This window comes from Lygodium microphyllum, chromosome 27 (genome assembly GCF_053477565.2).
Source record: "Lygodium microphyllum isolate KBCC chromosome 27, Lygodium_microphyllum_v1.1.10, whole genome shotgun sequence".
In the NCBI taxonomy this organism is placed as follows: Eukaryota; Viridiplantae; Streptophyta; class Polypodiopsida; order Schizaeales; family Lygodiaceae; genus Lygodium; species Lygodium microphyllum.
The window spans coordinates 58,805,638-58,821,214 of record NC_141161.1 but is presented as its reverse complement, the minus strand read 5'-3'; the positions used below and the strand labels follow the sequence as shown (position 1 = coordinate 58,821,214).

The 15,577-nt window shown below is 38.0% G+C and overlaps 1 protein-coding gene across 7 annotated transcripts in view; it reads left to right on the top strand.

The window, feature by feature from the left end:
• Positions 1-3,868, top strand: part of LOC148012356 (Metallopeptidase M24 family protein) — a 192,094-nt gene extending 188,226 nt beyond the window's left edge. For 2 of the 7 annotated variants that reach the window (XM_087669390.1, XM_087669391.1), the window contains exons 14-15: positions 3,091-3,148; positions 3,268-3,865. In XM_087669390.1, the coding sequence (XP_087525516.1) occupies positions 3,091-3,148; positions 3,268-3,269 (60 nt within the window). In that variant the 3' untranslated portion in view covers positions 3,270-3,865. Of the gene's footprint in view, positions 1-3,090; positions 3,149-3,267 lie in introns of all 7 variants that reach the window. The other 5 variants (XM_087669387.1, XM_087669384.1, XM_087669386.1 and 2 more) reach the window with 4 other exon arrangements.
• The last annotated feature ends 11,709 nt before the right edge of the window (positions 3,869-15,577 follow it).

Genomic DNA, 15,577 nt, shown 5'->3' with positions numbered 1-15,577 from the left:
TCTTTCTTTCTTTCTTTTCTCCACCATGGAGCTTCACCCTCCATAGCCTGTTGGTTCATCTTCATGAGCTCCATATCCAACTTAGGTATCAGAGCAGTAGAATCCAAGAAGCATGCTGTTGTTGCAAAGTATGGCTTGAAGAATAAGAAACAAGTAGCAGAGATACTGTTCAGGACTTCATTTCAGCAAGAAGAAGAAGAAGAAGAAGAAGGGGAAGCATTGACCTAGCCATCATGCCTATAGGTCCATCACTCCTGTTGTGTTCTCCAGATCCGTTAGACCTGCCTATCGACTCCCTCTCTGCCACGCTGACCAATGTGGCCTATGAAACAAAAACCAATACATCTATATCCAATGTCATCTCATCATGATAAAGTTAAAGTGAAGTTACATGAAATAAATGTATCCTAATATGATGCTAATATCTATTAAAATAAAAATGGTTCTAAAACCGAAGACTATATATATGATATCTAGCTAGAGTGGTCCCTCTCTAGGTCTTAGGATCAACACAGAATCTCCATCTTGAAATGGTCCAAGGCCGTTTTTCTAATGTGTCAAGGGATGAGTCTCTTGTATCTTGCAATGATTGCTCTAATTTGACTATGGTAGGGGTCTCTCAATCATTGTCAACGTCGTTGTGCTCTACAAAGTGCAATGGCCCAATCTAATATGACTCTACAGCATGATGTAGACATAGTTTGGGTAGATGGGGCTAGATGTAGCTAGATGTAGCTCAGCTATTGAGCTAGTGGTACCCATGGTTGTCACATCGAATGGCGTCTGATAAGTACACTCCAGTGCTAGTACGATACTAATCGGACTAATAAATCTTGGACCTACGTCCGATGAAAGAAAAAATACATATAATTAAGTCTATGCTTAATGTTTGGACTTGAAAGTTAAAACATAAACTTAGAGACAAGTGAAAAGTGCAATAGAGAGTTGAAACAAGACTCTAGAGTGTACTATGTAGCATGAATAATGAAACCAACAACTTTATTATTAGCTAGATGTGCAATCCCATACAAAAAGTGTATTTTGATCTCATTGTTGGCAGCTCGATTAGGCGAACTTATTCACGGCTTTCACCGACGGTCTTACCAACAAGCTAAGCTAAGGAATGTAACTGACGGTCTTCAAGACGGTTCTTACTGGATTCACAAATTCTTTTGCGCTTTGCATGCATCCCCAGTGCAGAGAAATGTGGTGAGATTGCAAGATGCAAAAGGTCAAATGGTCACAGATCCTAGATCAATTGTATGTACAAGGAATACTTCGCAAACCTTTGGTTTCATGACAGAAATCTAGTTGGGCAAGCCCTTGCGCTCCTTTATGCTTTGGTCAGAAATTAGGTTCCCCATGACATGCAAGATTTCCTAGAAGTTGATATCCATGAGGGTGAAGTTATGGACATCTTATGCATCTACCAAATGATTAAAGCCTTGGCTAGGATGGCATCACCAATGCATTCTTTGGCACCTATGCATCCCTTTTGGCAAAATCTTTGGCTGCCATGTACCAACAGATTTGGGCATCAAGCAACATGCCTTTATCATCAAAAGAAGGGGCTGATCAAGCTGATTTCCAAAGTCCCCTCCCCGTCCAAACTTACCCAATGGAGACCCATTAGATTGATGGGCTCTATGTATAAGATCTTGGCGAAGGTATTGGCAAACTGTCTCCATTACCTGATCTTGTTCATCCTCACCAATATGGGGCAGAAATATTCTTCATAATATCCTCAATGCACAGATGTCCATAGACTTTGCGTGCCACATGCAACAGGAGGTTTTTCTGGTACAACTAGACTGGAAAAGGCCCTTGACTTCTTGGAATCATCTTTGTTGCAGATCTCATGGGAGTTATGGGTTTTGGATCTCACATGTCAAGGATGATCTACACCATTAGTATGGGCGCCACCTCCGATGTCATGCTCAATGGTGGCGGCAATCCCTCTGATTTTTCCATGGGAAGCCAAATCGGAGGAGGGACCTAAATTTACTCTCATGGTACGCCTGCGATTGACCTCGATGGCTGATGCCACTTTCTTACCCCGAGGCACCTTGATGTCCTTTCGCACCATCAGAAGAGTCTTTCTGGTATTGCATTGCTATAGTGATCTCTGGGGTGGAGTCTTTGATATCTTGTTATACCGTCAGTCCTTTCCTGTCCTGGATTCTACTTGCCCTTGGTAGGACTGGGATCTTGTAGGGTGTTTGACCCTGTAGTCCTCTTCAGTTAATCAGATCTATCATCTCATGATTGGAGACCACACATGGATCACTAACAAAGCCAATTCGGATTTCACAAATCTAAAGCTTGGTGGAAAGTGACAATAATGGAGGGCTGGATCAATAAGACGCCATTTAAATGCAAGGTATTCATTTGGAGAATGCTGGTGGGGGGTCTCCCTTTTGCTTCGGCCCTTCACTGCAGAGGTATGTCTAATGGGAATTGTTTCTTTTGTACCACTGCAATGGAGTCTCCTTGTCAAAAATTAATTTCCTGCCCTTTTGCTCAGAAGATTTGGGTCCTTCTCTCAAACATTTGGCATGCGGTGGTGGACACAAGATGTGTCCACTTGACTGGGTTTTTGGAAAAGCTAAATACAATGGTTTGTCTCGGCCTCGCATGAAGATTCTGTTTCACTTCATTCAGATTTTGGGGTTGCTGGCATATTTCGGTCACTTGCAATGCGTTCATTTTTAATGCCGCCTCAGGCATTCAACGTCAGATTGCAAAACTTAAGGGTCTTCTCCAGTGGCAGCTTGACCTTCTATAGCATGCTGATATCTCGGTCAGAGATGATTTAGTCCCTTGGCATATCGCAATCTCCTCTGTTCCTTTGCCATGACTTTGTATCTTTTATGGATGATAGCCTAGAGCCATCCTGCATCTTGTACTCTTGCATTCTTATACTTGTATTTTTTTGTAATTAATACAATTACCCATTAGGGGGAAGAGAGAGAGAGAGAGAGAGAGAGAGAGAGAGAGAGAGTCTAATTACCTATTGTTGAAAAAAAGAGTCCAATTATTGTTGAACAGAAATGTGATGAAAGTTGTAAAAATTCAAAACTTGATTTACAGGTTCTCACAGCTTCCATACCAAAGGAACTGAACGAACTGGAAGCATGGATGCAATATTGTAAGTTTTTCTAACATCCTAGTTAAGGTGGCACAATTTCCACCATTGGTTGTTTTCTTGTGGCACTTGGACTACTGGGAACTCAATGAACAAAGATTACTTCATCTGCATTTTGTCAGGACAAAGTTCCCAGCTCTACCAAATTTTACAACTCTCAAGAGGTTGATCTCTCTTGATCATGCGAAATTCCAATGGTACACATCTTGATACTGTCACTCTTCTAGCAGTGATTGTTGGTCTCAACGATCAGGTCAGTTTCTGTGCACCGCTCATACCATAAAACTGCTTCAGAGGTAGTTGCCTTCTCAATTATGGCATCTTTTATGCCAGATAGGTTACATGCGACTCAATTGTCATCAGACATGTACACGTCTAGTCTTGAATCTGCGAACCTGCTATATATTTCAATATCAATTGTTGTCACAGATTTCCTTGCCGTTGATGGACACGCAATGAATTGCTTGATGATTCTTGTAAATATGCATGTGTTCTTGTAGACGGCTAGCACAGCAGCAAGTTACTAAAGCATGCTGTGCTTTTGATATACCAATTATTGGGTCCCTGCTTTTGAGTTGTCATGAAATTTTATGGTATGTAGAAGGCAAAATAATTGGAAGTCTGGGAGAACACAGTTTAGCCTAGAAAACTTGAATATAGGACTAGGAAATCTTGCCAATTTACTTTTTCCACAAAGTTGCATCAAAATTCCCAAACTCCTTTAATTGTCAAGTTGATTGTGTTTGTGACATTTGCTGAAGCAAGGGCTATTTTCGGGGACAATTCACCATGCAACCTTACTTGCCATCGTTAAAGCATATGCTACCTTAATTCGCAAAAGCAAGGGCTATTTCTTCTCTCTAGATTCCCAATAGAAATGGTTCCTTGAATGGGTGGGGAGGAGTGAGGGCTCTCTTGAAGGGAAAGTTGTATCTTAAGAATGACCATACACAATCAGCAAGCGTGTGAGTGCATGTTGCAGTTTGCGGAGGCCCACAAGGTGGGCAAGTGGATAGTTTATAGAGATGGTTGTCATCATCAATGAAATGTATCCATGATAGGGTGTGGCTTGTGAGACATTTGAGATTCAAAGTGTGGTGGAAGTATAACAAAGCAATAAGGATATATGTTAGCAGAGTCCAAGTATCTACCCATTGAAGTCGAGATTGTAGATGAGAGATAGTACTTGTAACCATATCTTGTGCGGGTCATGAAGGGAGATGACAAGGTTTTATGGCTGATCTAGATACATAAAGACTGCTTAGATTATATATTTTACATATACTAGTTTTCCCCCATGGGTTCCACATATGCTAGTTAGGAGAAGCAATCACTCTACCTATTAGTATATGAGGATATTTTACATTACTTTGGTATAGGAGAGATTCTATTAGTTGGGGAGTTCAATGCAAGCATATGTATGTTTCTTCAAGAGAGAACATATGTAGAGAGTTAGCATTGAAATAGCTAGGACTTACTAGGATGTCACAAGATAAGGCATAGTGTACAGACCATAAAGATCATCTATTAGCTCTAGAAATGCACATGGACTAGCATTCTTAATAGTCTAGCTAGATGGATAGGATCAAAAGCTCTCTTTTGTGTTGCACAAGCGTAGATATAAACACAGAAGAGTAGGTTGCTCTAAAAAGCTCCAATTAGGCATAGTGGATTAGAAGTCAGGATATTTTACTCTAATAGCAAATGTATGCTCTTTTATCATCTCCTTGTCCCATTGTTGTAGCTATAGGCTATACTCACTCCTTGAGGGTCACTTGCAATTATGGCTTGACTCCTCCAAAGAGATGCCCTCAACAACACCCTAAGTATTATTCTACCACAAACTATGTATATATTGCAATTGCTTGTATTGTGCCTTGCAAGACATGAATCCATACAAATCATTGAGTTCATGACACAATTTGCATGTGCTTCGTATTTCAGTTACTATGTAGCTTCCTCACACTCCAACAACCTTCAACCCTTGAAGCAAGAATACCCCCCAAAAGAGTCAGTGTGATGAATACTAGGAAACTCATACTTCCCTTCCATGCAAGAGAGTACCAGGGACTTGTATACATGGCCAAGCATGTGTGAACTTTCACAACTTAGTGTGGAGAGAGAGAAGTATTTGGCCAGTACTCACCAATTTTATTGGTTAGTTTTGGGACAAAGCAACAAGGTGGCATAGACTCAAACCTATGTTACCTCTCTGAAAACATTGCACATGTATGTTACCTTGCTCTGCCAAATACTTCATATTACCTCTTTGAAGACATGGCACATATACGCTACCTTGCTTAGGCTTATCTTCCTCAATCACAAAAGATCAAATGCACTTCCATCTTCTTCACCACACCCATGCTTCATGATGTCATTGTGAAAATATAGAACGGTCAGATACAGAACCATGACTGACTTGTAGCAAAGCACTCTCACATGCAAGATGTATTGCCACTACGTTGGGGGTCACTTTTGCGAGGGCAAGATTCACTTTGAGAAAAGTACTAGAGGACAAGTTTACTCAAGGTTGTGTTGCATTATAAGGCTTGGAGAATTGGCATGCACACAATTCTTAGAGCCCAATTGACACATTAGTTGCACTAGCTTGCCTGCACAGATCTCCTACTTGAGAACTAAGCCTCTAACACAAGTAGAGTCCTACAACAAAGTAGTACCACTAAAAACAGGGGAAGTTTATGATGGTGGCAAAAGATGGAGACAACCCTAATGATGAGGATCTCTAAGATGATCAAGAATAAATCATAAGCATTGCATGAGATAGATAGGTATACCAGCTATGGTGTTTGAGGCCAATTTTTTAGATAAACTTATGAACACACTTGGGAGCCTCCCAAAACATAGATACTCTTGATATGATCTAAACAACTAACACTGCAAGGTAAAACGAAGTGTTAACATGCTCAAACTAGCACATTGTTGCAACTATATGGGCTAGCATGCATCACTTCTCACTTCTATAATATAGGTGAAACTCTCCTTTTGTGAAGCTTAGTCATAAGAGCTCAACATGATCATCAAGATGGACATCAATCTTCTACACACAACTAGGACATGGGTCACACCTATTGAGCCATTAGTGATGACAATGACTTTCTATATGAGTATTTTTTTGCATGGTTTTGGATTTCAATTGAGATTCATGGATATTGGTCTGATATTGGTCTCTCATGGGATATAGTGTGCCATTAGATAGCGTCACACATTGTTGTGGATAGAGATTGGTCAATGTGAAGAAAATTCTCTTTCACTTGAGGGTTGAATTTGTAAGTGCTCACTACTTAAGTCGAAGAATGAGGAGTACTACATATGTAAGTGCCTAGTAGACTACAATATTAAAGGTCGCTTTCCTATTTTGAGTAGGATTTAGACCATTCTAGGGTAATGAACTTTCCAAATCAATATTACCTTGGATCTCCTCACGAAGCTATGCTATCAAAGTACTTAGAATCTCAAGCCAGGTACCTTGGGTGTGTAGGTTAGCATATTCTTATGGACTTTTTGAAAGTTGCAAGCACATTAAGATAGTTTAGTGTACACCTCAAGGATAACAAAGTACTATTAATGCACTTGTTTTACTAGGTCAGACTCATAAAAACATTTAAATGACAAGAAGGAAGATACAATGAGGATACAATGTGGATACAACGTGCTTTTAAATTTTTCTTTTATTTTTATTTTTCTTTATTTTTTTGTAAAATAATTTTTTTAATAAAAAGTACAAGTGATTGAATGAGAAAAGGTAAATCACTTAAGGAGTGGCTTGAGTGTGTGCTGATGATATCCCTTACTGAGAATGTATTCTTTGATGGATTGGAGTTCCACGAGGAACACCAAGGAAAAGGGGAATCTAGTGCGATAAAATCTATCTTGTAGCATCAACAACCTTTTATTTTATTATTTTGATCATCAAACAAAAAAAAACAGTAATTCTTCACGCAGCATCATAGTAGATATCTCCCACGGATTTGATAGAATCAACCATAATCTTCAATATCTTCATAGAATCCATCAATGGAAAAATGAACACAAAAGAATACACTATCTTCAATCACATAATATTCATCTTCAATGTTTTCATAGTTCTCTCTCTCAATCTCTCATATACAGTTCCACTGTTTTGATAGAATTGACTATCTCTGACTCTCTCTCTCTCTCTCTCTCTCTCTCTCTCTATCAATAGTACGTCATCTCCTCACTACAATAATCTTATAATAACTCTCAATAATCCTTCTTAGATCGTGGATGCACCTCCCAAGAGGTATGTCTGATATGAAGAGGCACCAGAGCTACTACAGTGTCTCTTCATAGCTTACTACTGTCACTATCACTCTGTCTTCTCTTTAGTCTTCAGTAGCTGCTTCTTCCATTCGTTTTAGCTCTTTTGAACTTAGATTCATCCTTTCCAAAAGTTAGAAAAAACTTTTTCAAAGTCACACATACTTTCTACATAACACTTACTGAAGATCTACAGAACAGTACAGTACAGTACCAGAGCAGCTACAGAGCAGAGACAGAGCAGAGACAGAGGCTTTATAGAAGGTTTATAGAGGGTTAGAGAAGGTCATCACAACCTCATAACTCATACTCAAACAATTTCAAACTGTCAAAAAATATTTAATAAGATTTCAAAAGATCTCAATCTTCATAAATCATCAATCCATGCTTCATACAAAAAAAAATCAGAACAAAACAGAAGTTATGCAGAAGGTATACAAAACCAATCAGAACCTCAATATAACCTATCAAAACATCACAGAGCTTCATATCTTTACTAAAAATCATTATGAACTTATATAACATAATCAATATTATCTAAAAAACTCTCAAATACTTCCATTAACAACCATACATCACTCTAAATCCGTCAAAAATCAATCATTTAGTCCTAAAAAACAATAAAAGTCAGTCAAACATTCAATCCTTTTCCACTCTCAACATATCCCCACACTTAGAAAGGAAGCGTTCTTGCGATCTAAGGAAAAGAAGAATATAAGTTCACTAAAGAGCTCAATTTTATTTTTCGTAGGATCTTCAATAATCTCTCTTAACCACGACTCCAATTTATCACCTATATCTTTAAAAAAAACTACTAAAGGAAAACTTTGTTATTCATTAACTCATATGATAATCATTTAAAAGTCATAACAAATTTGTAAATGATATAAAAGGTTCTTCTACAGCTTTTTACCATAGGCTTTCCATCCACCATCAATAATTTGAAAATAACTCTCGAACAAATTATTCTCAATCAATACGAACTCATCACATATAATTATTACAACACATATACAAACACTAACACAACCATCTGAATGACATCTCCAAAAAGAGATATATCGTTAAAAATCATCCAAAATACATTGCAAAGGTATCAGTAAATGTGATCCCTTTTAAAGGCTTGGTGGTTTTGTAAACGATCCATAGAAAATGACTCATCCACAAATGTCTTTGGAGGATTTTGAAAGAATTGTAGGTAACACATCCTTTCTAGCAAAACAAGATATCTACTAGGGAGATATAGGGCATGAAAATAAAGGACATCAAACTGTTGGGAATCAATGTTCACATTGACATTTATACAAAGCTTTGGAATGGTCTTTTGATCATTATGGAAATGCCTATACATGTATGCCAAATACCAAGCAAAATGAGCTGTCAATCTCACTGAAGGATCTAGAGATTGTGAATATTAGTGAGCAAAATGAGGGTAATTTTGGTATGCTTGACTAGCAGTAGTCCAATCCCCTGGAATTATTGGCCAGTTTATCTGTGGTCCTGTAAGAGAATCAGTCGAGCTCCATCCTCTTCTTCTAGGAATCTTCTGATCAAATCCATCATATTCACTAACTAACTGAGGGGATTGAGAAATAGAAGTGGCAGGAGATGGAAGTGGAATAAGTAAAAGAGGATGAAGAGATGGGTAGGCAAAATCATAAAAGAATGAATAGATTAAAGGAGTGGTTGAAAATTTAAGTGAATCAATTATTAGGAAATGTGTCAATTGATAAACAAGAAAAGTAGAAGATATATGGATAGATGGTGAAGGGCATGGTGGAGAAGGGGAAAAAAATTGATCTTGAATAAAAGAACAATAGATAAATATAGAAATTTGAGGAAAACCTTGAGGTTGGAAAATAAGAGGTAAGATTGCTGTTAAATTCGTTTGATAAATGGAAAGATAAGTATCACAGCGATGAGCAATTTGTTGATAGTACAATAGGCTAGGAACAGAGGGATCTAAAATAGATCTTTGCTGATAGGCATTAAAAAATGTTAAATCAAATGGATGGTTCTTGGAAAGATAAGCTAGGAGATCCACCCTCAGTTGGTTAGTGCTCTGCACATAGGTAGAAGCTGTATTCTGACGTTGATTCAGGACCACAGAATCAATCATTAAGTGCCATGAATTATCAGGGCAAGTAGTTGCTTTTGAGGAATAACACTGGAACATGTCATCTATCTGTAACTCCAAATACTTGACATACAAAATAGCTTGCAAAACCACATCTCCCATATACCAGGCCATATCTACATCATCTGAAATCAACATATCTCCTTGTAGATACATGTAAGACAGCAACATGGTATTCGTCGTCATAGAATCTTCAAACACCATATAGACCACTTCTGTCAGCAACTCAGGAGACCAAGCCCCACTCCAACCATCCTCTGAAAGAGAAAGATCCATCATTGAAAGCTTCATATAGAAGACCAACTTGTGCAATTGATAGTGGACAAAGAAACAATGGTCCGGAGGAACATACACTTGAAAGTGCTCAAATGTAGACCATAACAAATTCATCCTGGACTGCAATCTTTCGCTTTATCTTGAAATAATGGACACAATGTGGCCTGTCTCTGGAGAACTGCCAAGTCTTGCTTAGAGATAAAAGGAATAATAGGAACATTGGGGCTTGGAGGAATGGACCGTGACTGTGCTAGTTGGTCTTGCAATTGCTTAATTTGGGAAGCTTGTGATTCCACTGTATTATGAGCAGTCTATAAGGCTGATAATTTTGCATCTAAAAGAGTCTGAAACTCTTGAGCTTCTTTGGACATCCTCTCTTTCTCCTCCGAGACTTTAGTGGCATTTGACTGAGCTTCTGTTAACTGAATCTTCAAATAAGATATTTTTTCTCTCTGGGTCTCAATCATTTGGGTCTGTTGCTCCATCTGCTTAAACAGATCTGCAAGTGTGACTTTAGTAGAGGCTAACTCTGAGGTTGTCTTATGCAACTGGTCTTTGGACTGCATCAGTTATTCATAGAAAGAAGCATACATCTATTGAACACAAGCTATCACTGAAAGTTCAATTGAACTCTGTATGTCTTTACAAAGGAATGCAATAGCATCTCCTGACATTAAACTGTTTAGTGAAGTGACTGATATTTCCAAAGATTCCTCTCTATGTGCCTTGAACAAATTGTTACATCTGAGGTAAGCAAGGAGGTCACTGTCAGAAGTAGCAAGAATTGTGACTGAAGGAAGAACTGAAGGAGTTTTATCTGCCACACGCTTCAAGCGCTTCCGTTGAATGACCAGTGGAGGAGGAGAATCAAGATCCTCTATATCAATAGGTTTTGACTCTTCTGAAGGTGGAGAGGGAGATACTAGATCAAATGGAGGAGGTGGAAGCACACCATTCTTAAGGCTTGAGTATGTCAAGAAAGCATATAAGTAGGAACCATAAGTGACATTTGTGACATTTACTCTGGTTACTTTGACAAAATGTTAGTCCATATTTATAAACAGGTACGTATTCCAATAAATGGCCACCCCTTTTAACACCATCTTGGAAGCTGTGAATAGTTCTTTGGACAAGTAATGGGATGGTGTTTTGACAGGCATAAACCTATCTTGTAGGAACTGACAGACTAACTTTCAAAGAGGATCAGTGATCATGAAAAAAGATACTCCTTAAGCGTTTATCACTTTCTTGACATCCAGAATCTCTTTGGTCTGCTTCTGTAGTAGCTTGAAAATCTCATCGTTGGAGAATAATTGTCTAGCTATAACAAAGGGCTCTCCTTTGTAGGGAAGAGATAAAGCCTTCCCTAACCCTCGGGTGTCAACACCATGGAAGCACCATGAACCAGACTCGACTTCGTTGTATAATGTAAGAAACTCATCACATGGATGAATCATCTGGAATCAATGGGAATGAAGAAGCCACGAAAGTCGCAAGTTCGGCTTTCGCTATAGGCTCAAAAGCCAATAGGGAAGAATAATCCCTATTGATCAACGGGACATACTGGATAGGAGGAGCATGAGGTGCCATTCAGATGGTAAATTTTAATAAAGGGTTTATTTTAAGAAATTATTAATAATGGATGAAATTTTATTAGGTAATAAATCTTAATAAGAAAACAGCAGTTCCTTCTGAAATTTTTAATTATAATTTATTAGGGTGAAGCGATGCTTTATCGAAACCCGAACTACGATTCCCATATTGGGGTCTCTAAATGCAAATTCATTAATTAAAAATTAATGGTAATGTGGAGCACTTTTTTGTCAGTGCGTGCTTTTTTGTGACGGTTGGTTCATTTTTATTAAAAATTAAGGTGTATTTGAAGTGCACGTAGCGCGTACAAAGTGAACGACTAGTTGATTTTAAATTATTAAAAACTATGTGTTTAGCGCAAGTGCGCATGAAAAAGTGTGAATATAGTTGATTTTAGCAATTATGATTAAGAAATAATGAAAATAAATAAAACTAAAAAATAAATATCTGGTAGAGGTGTGTATGCAACACATTGAAGGTGCACGGAGTAGTCTCTAAATGTAAGGAATCCCTTAAGAAAAAACAAATACCACTGACTAGAAAAAATAAAGAACCTTAGTATTTTTGTTTGATTTTTACTTTTTATTTTGTTTGTGTGTTTTTTTTTTAATAAATTGTATTTTAGGCGTGTTTGTATCTTGTACAGTGTTTTTTTAAAAAAAATAATGAAAACAGAATATATGACACATTAAAATATTGTGAAGAGTAATGGTGGAATTTCAGCAATCCAACAAGTGTCAGTAATGTGTTGTAATTTATCTATGATTTTTCAGCTGATTTTTGGAATTTAAAATGAATTTTTATGAGAGAAAGTATCAAAATTTAGGATTTTTGGCTTCAAATAATATTTTGGCCATTTATTGAAGTATTTTCAATTGAGAAATTGTTGGCAAAAGAGATAAGGGGATTTGTGAAATTTTTTGGATTTATTTTTTATTTTTTATCAAATTTTAATAAATTTTACTCATTTTACATGTATTTTTGAAGGAGTTTTTAAAATTTGAAATTTTTGCAATTTATTTTTTTTGAATTTTCACTTAAAAAATATTCCAAATGTTTTTTAATGAATTTTTAGAGTTTTTATGTATTTTATGTTTATTTTTATGTATTTTAATGTATGTTGTGGGTTTGAAAAATAAAAGGCGGTACCCAAGTTGTGTGTGAACAGTGGAGGATGACTGCGTATGAACGGCTGACTGTAACACTCCATCGCACGGACAAGGCAGAAGCGCCTCCTTGCACGTGAACGTCCGCTAGCACACCCGTACACAGCGGAAAGACAATGGAGGAGAAGGGGCAGAAACGGGGGTTGACTGAGTAGGTTAAGTTAATTAGATTAGCTTAGCCTGAGAAAGTTAATTAAGTTAAGTTAGGGTGTTAAATCAAGTAAGTTAGTTAGGTGAGTTTAGTGTGGTAAGTTAGGTTAGTGTAAGTAATGTTAATCTGTGTAATTTGTTTAAGTAATGTTGGTGAGGGTAGTCTGTTAAGTAATGTTAGTAGGGTTAAGCTGTGGTTAGTCTGTGTAAGTAAGGATAGTTAAGGCTAACTAGGGTTAGGTTAGTCTAACTAGGGTTAGTTAGTATAACTGTGGGTTAGTTAATGTAACTGTAGGTTAGTGAATTAACCAAGGGTTAGTTAAGGTAACTAACCAGAAGGGAGGAGGAGGGAAGAAGATAAAGGCGGGCGGGACGTGGGGACGACAACGGAAAATCAGGTTAAATTTTTTTTTCTTTTTTCTGTCGTTTCGTTTTCAGTTGTGTTTTTTTTAATAAAAAAAGTATTGACTTAGTTGGTTTTTTATTTGTGTTAATATGAAAAATATTATTAGTGTCAGGTATGGTGTTTTTATTTTTTGAATGAGTTCCTAGTTCTTTTTTTTTCCTCTTTATCTTTGTTTTATTATTTTTTATTTTTCTTTTCTCTTTTTTTTTGTTTTTTTAATTTCTCTTGTTTTTTTTATTTTGGTTATTTATTTATTTATTTTTTAAATTCGGTGTCTTAAAAAAAAGGAACGCACCCCCGTCCCGTGCGCATGCGCGGGGCGAGAATTAAAAAAATTTGCAATGATGGGATCAAACAGGGCAGGAACGGTGATGCGCAAACCGCAGACACCACAGGGGCGTCTCGAGGCGCGTAAAATCGGAAACAAGTGCGTTCACGTGCGATACGAGAAACACGATTACACGGCGAAAAGGAATAAAAATTAATAAAATCCAAACCGTTCGTCAGATCAAAAGACCATAAGAAGAAAAAATGTACTGGGAGAGGAGGGAAAAATGATAAAAATATGCAGCACAGGTTCCGGGGCAAAATCAGGGTGTTCACATAGGAAAAATGCAAAAAAACAAGCTCGAAAACACGTACGTGCATTAATATTGGAAAATCCGTGCATTGGAATGAAGTACGAAAAGAAGGAAAATGGTGTAGAATAAGGTGTACAACAACCTTATCATGGAAAAACACAGTTGCGAGCAAGATAAGATGCGCTTACATGGAAAAAACCCCAAAAAGAGACCCGAAAATGGACTCAAAAATTAATATGAAAAGAACCGTGGACTGGAATAGAAGGCAAGAAAAAGGAAAAGTATCCAGAAGAAAGGGTATCATAGGGTTGTCGCATCAAAACTTAGTTTGGGGGAAATGAGGAAGGGCTCACATGGGAGAAACACGAAAAACACACCCAAAAACACTCGAAAAAATTAATAACTAAAAATCTGACAGTCGAAAAAGGAAGGAGGAAAAAGAAAAAAATGGAGGAAAGGCTGGCAAGACACGATTGTCAAATTATACTGGAATTTCGGTGGGAAGAGGCAGGTTCACATGGAAAAATGTAAAAAATACGCACAAAAAGAACTTGAAAATCCGCAAAAATTAATAACGGATGAACTGTGCATCGGAATGAAAATGAGTAAAAATGAAAAATGTGAGGAGAAATAGGTAGGACAAGGCTGGCACATCAGATCAGGGTTCCAAAGCAAGAAAGACGTGTTCACATGGAAAACCGTCCATTTTACGGGAATTGATTCAAATATTAATAACTTGAGAACTGTCTGTCAGAATAAAGGTTGGTAAAAAGAAAAAATAGACAATTCAAAGGGATGAACATGAATGTAAGGTTGGATTGGAATTCTAGTGAATGTAGGGTGCATTCACATGAAAGAAACGTAAAACAAAGGATAAAGGCAAATGGTCAAAGAACAACCCCGGGGACAGGCTAAAAGAGAATGGAAGAGTGGGAAAGGGACCCCATCAGGATAAAATGAAGTCACGGCATGGATGCATGATCAAAACAGGGTATATGCATAGGGGTATGCAACATAGACGCGTAGGGATGCGTCCCCACACTTAGAACCTTAATAGGAAGGGTAGACCGAATAACAAGTCCTAGTACCACACATCAGACCAACCACAACGTCCCCACACTTAAGACATGACTGTCACACTGAAAAACAAAAGGTGTAGGGTTAGAAGAACTTGGCCCATATTGCCAAGGAGGAATGTCGACTATCGAGGTTGCATCTTATATCATTGTCGGCTGCTGCGGGAGGTACCTAGGTGTCTTCATGGCATACGTCCTTCATGGCAGGGACCATGGGGCAGCTCCCAGGGAGGTAGATGGTTGAAGAATCGCAGGAAATTTGTCGATGACGAGGGATATTGCACTCAACTCACGATCACGCAAATGGAATGAAAGAACAGTCACTCGTCCCATTACTAATATCACTTGAGGAAATAATAATGAAACCCAGAGCTCACACTCCGTTTAGAAATCGACAAAGGGATGGTATAGAGGGAGTATGCCAGGGTGCACAGTTGATGGTGCATCAGTGCGTCCCGCCCATCTAGCATAGGTGCAAGTAGGAAGGCCAGGGAACCTTGCAATGCAGTGTACATAACAAAGTGACGTGTCCTGTGCTGATGGTAGAGGTTCCGTGGGTGCATAGGGAAACATAAAGGTACCTGACTCCAATTGTCGTAACGTCCCTCAATCCTCACCTCTCAATAATTGATTGAAGAAACACCAGTCACACTTAGTCCACCCTCCTGTCTCATGCTCGGTTGAAAGATACAGAGGGCAGCCCATTCCTGAAACCCATTGATGTAATCCTCACTATCACTTGTGCAAA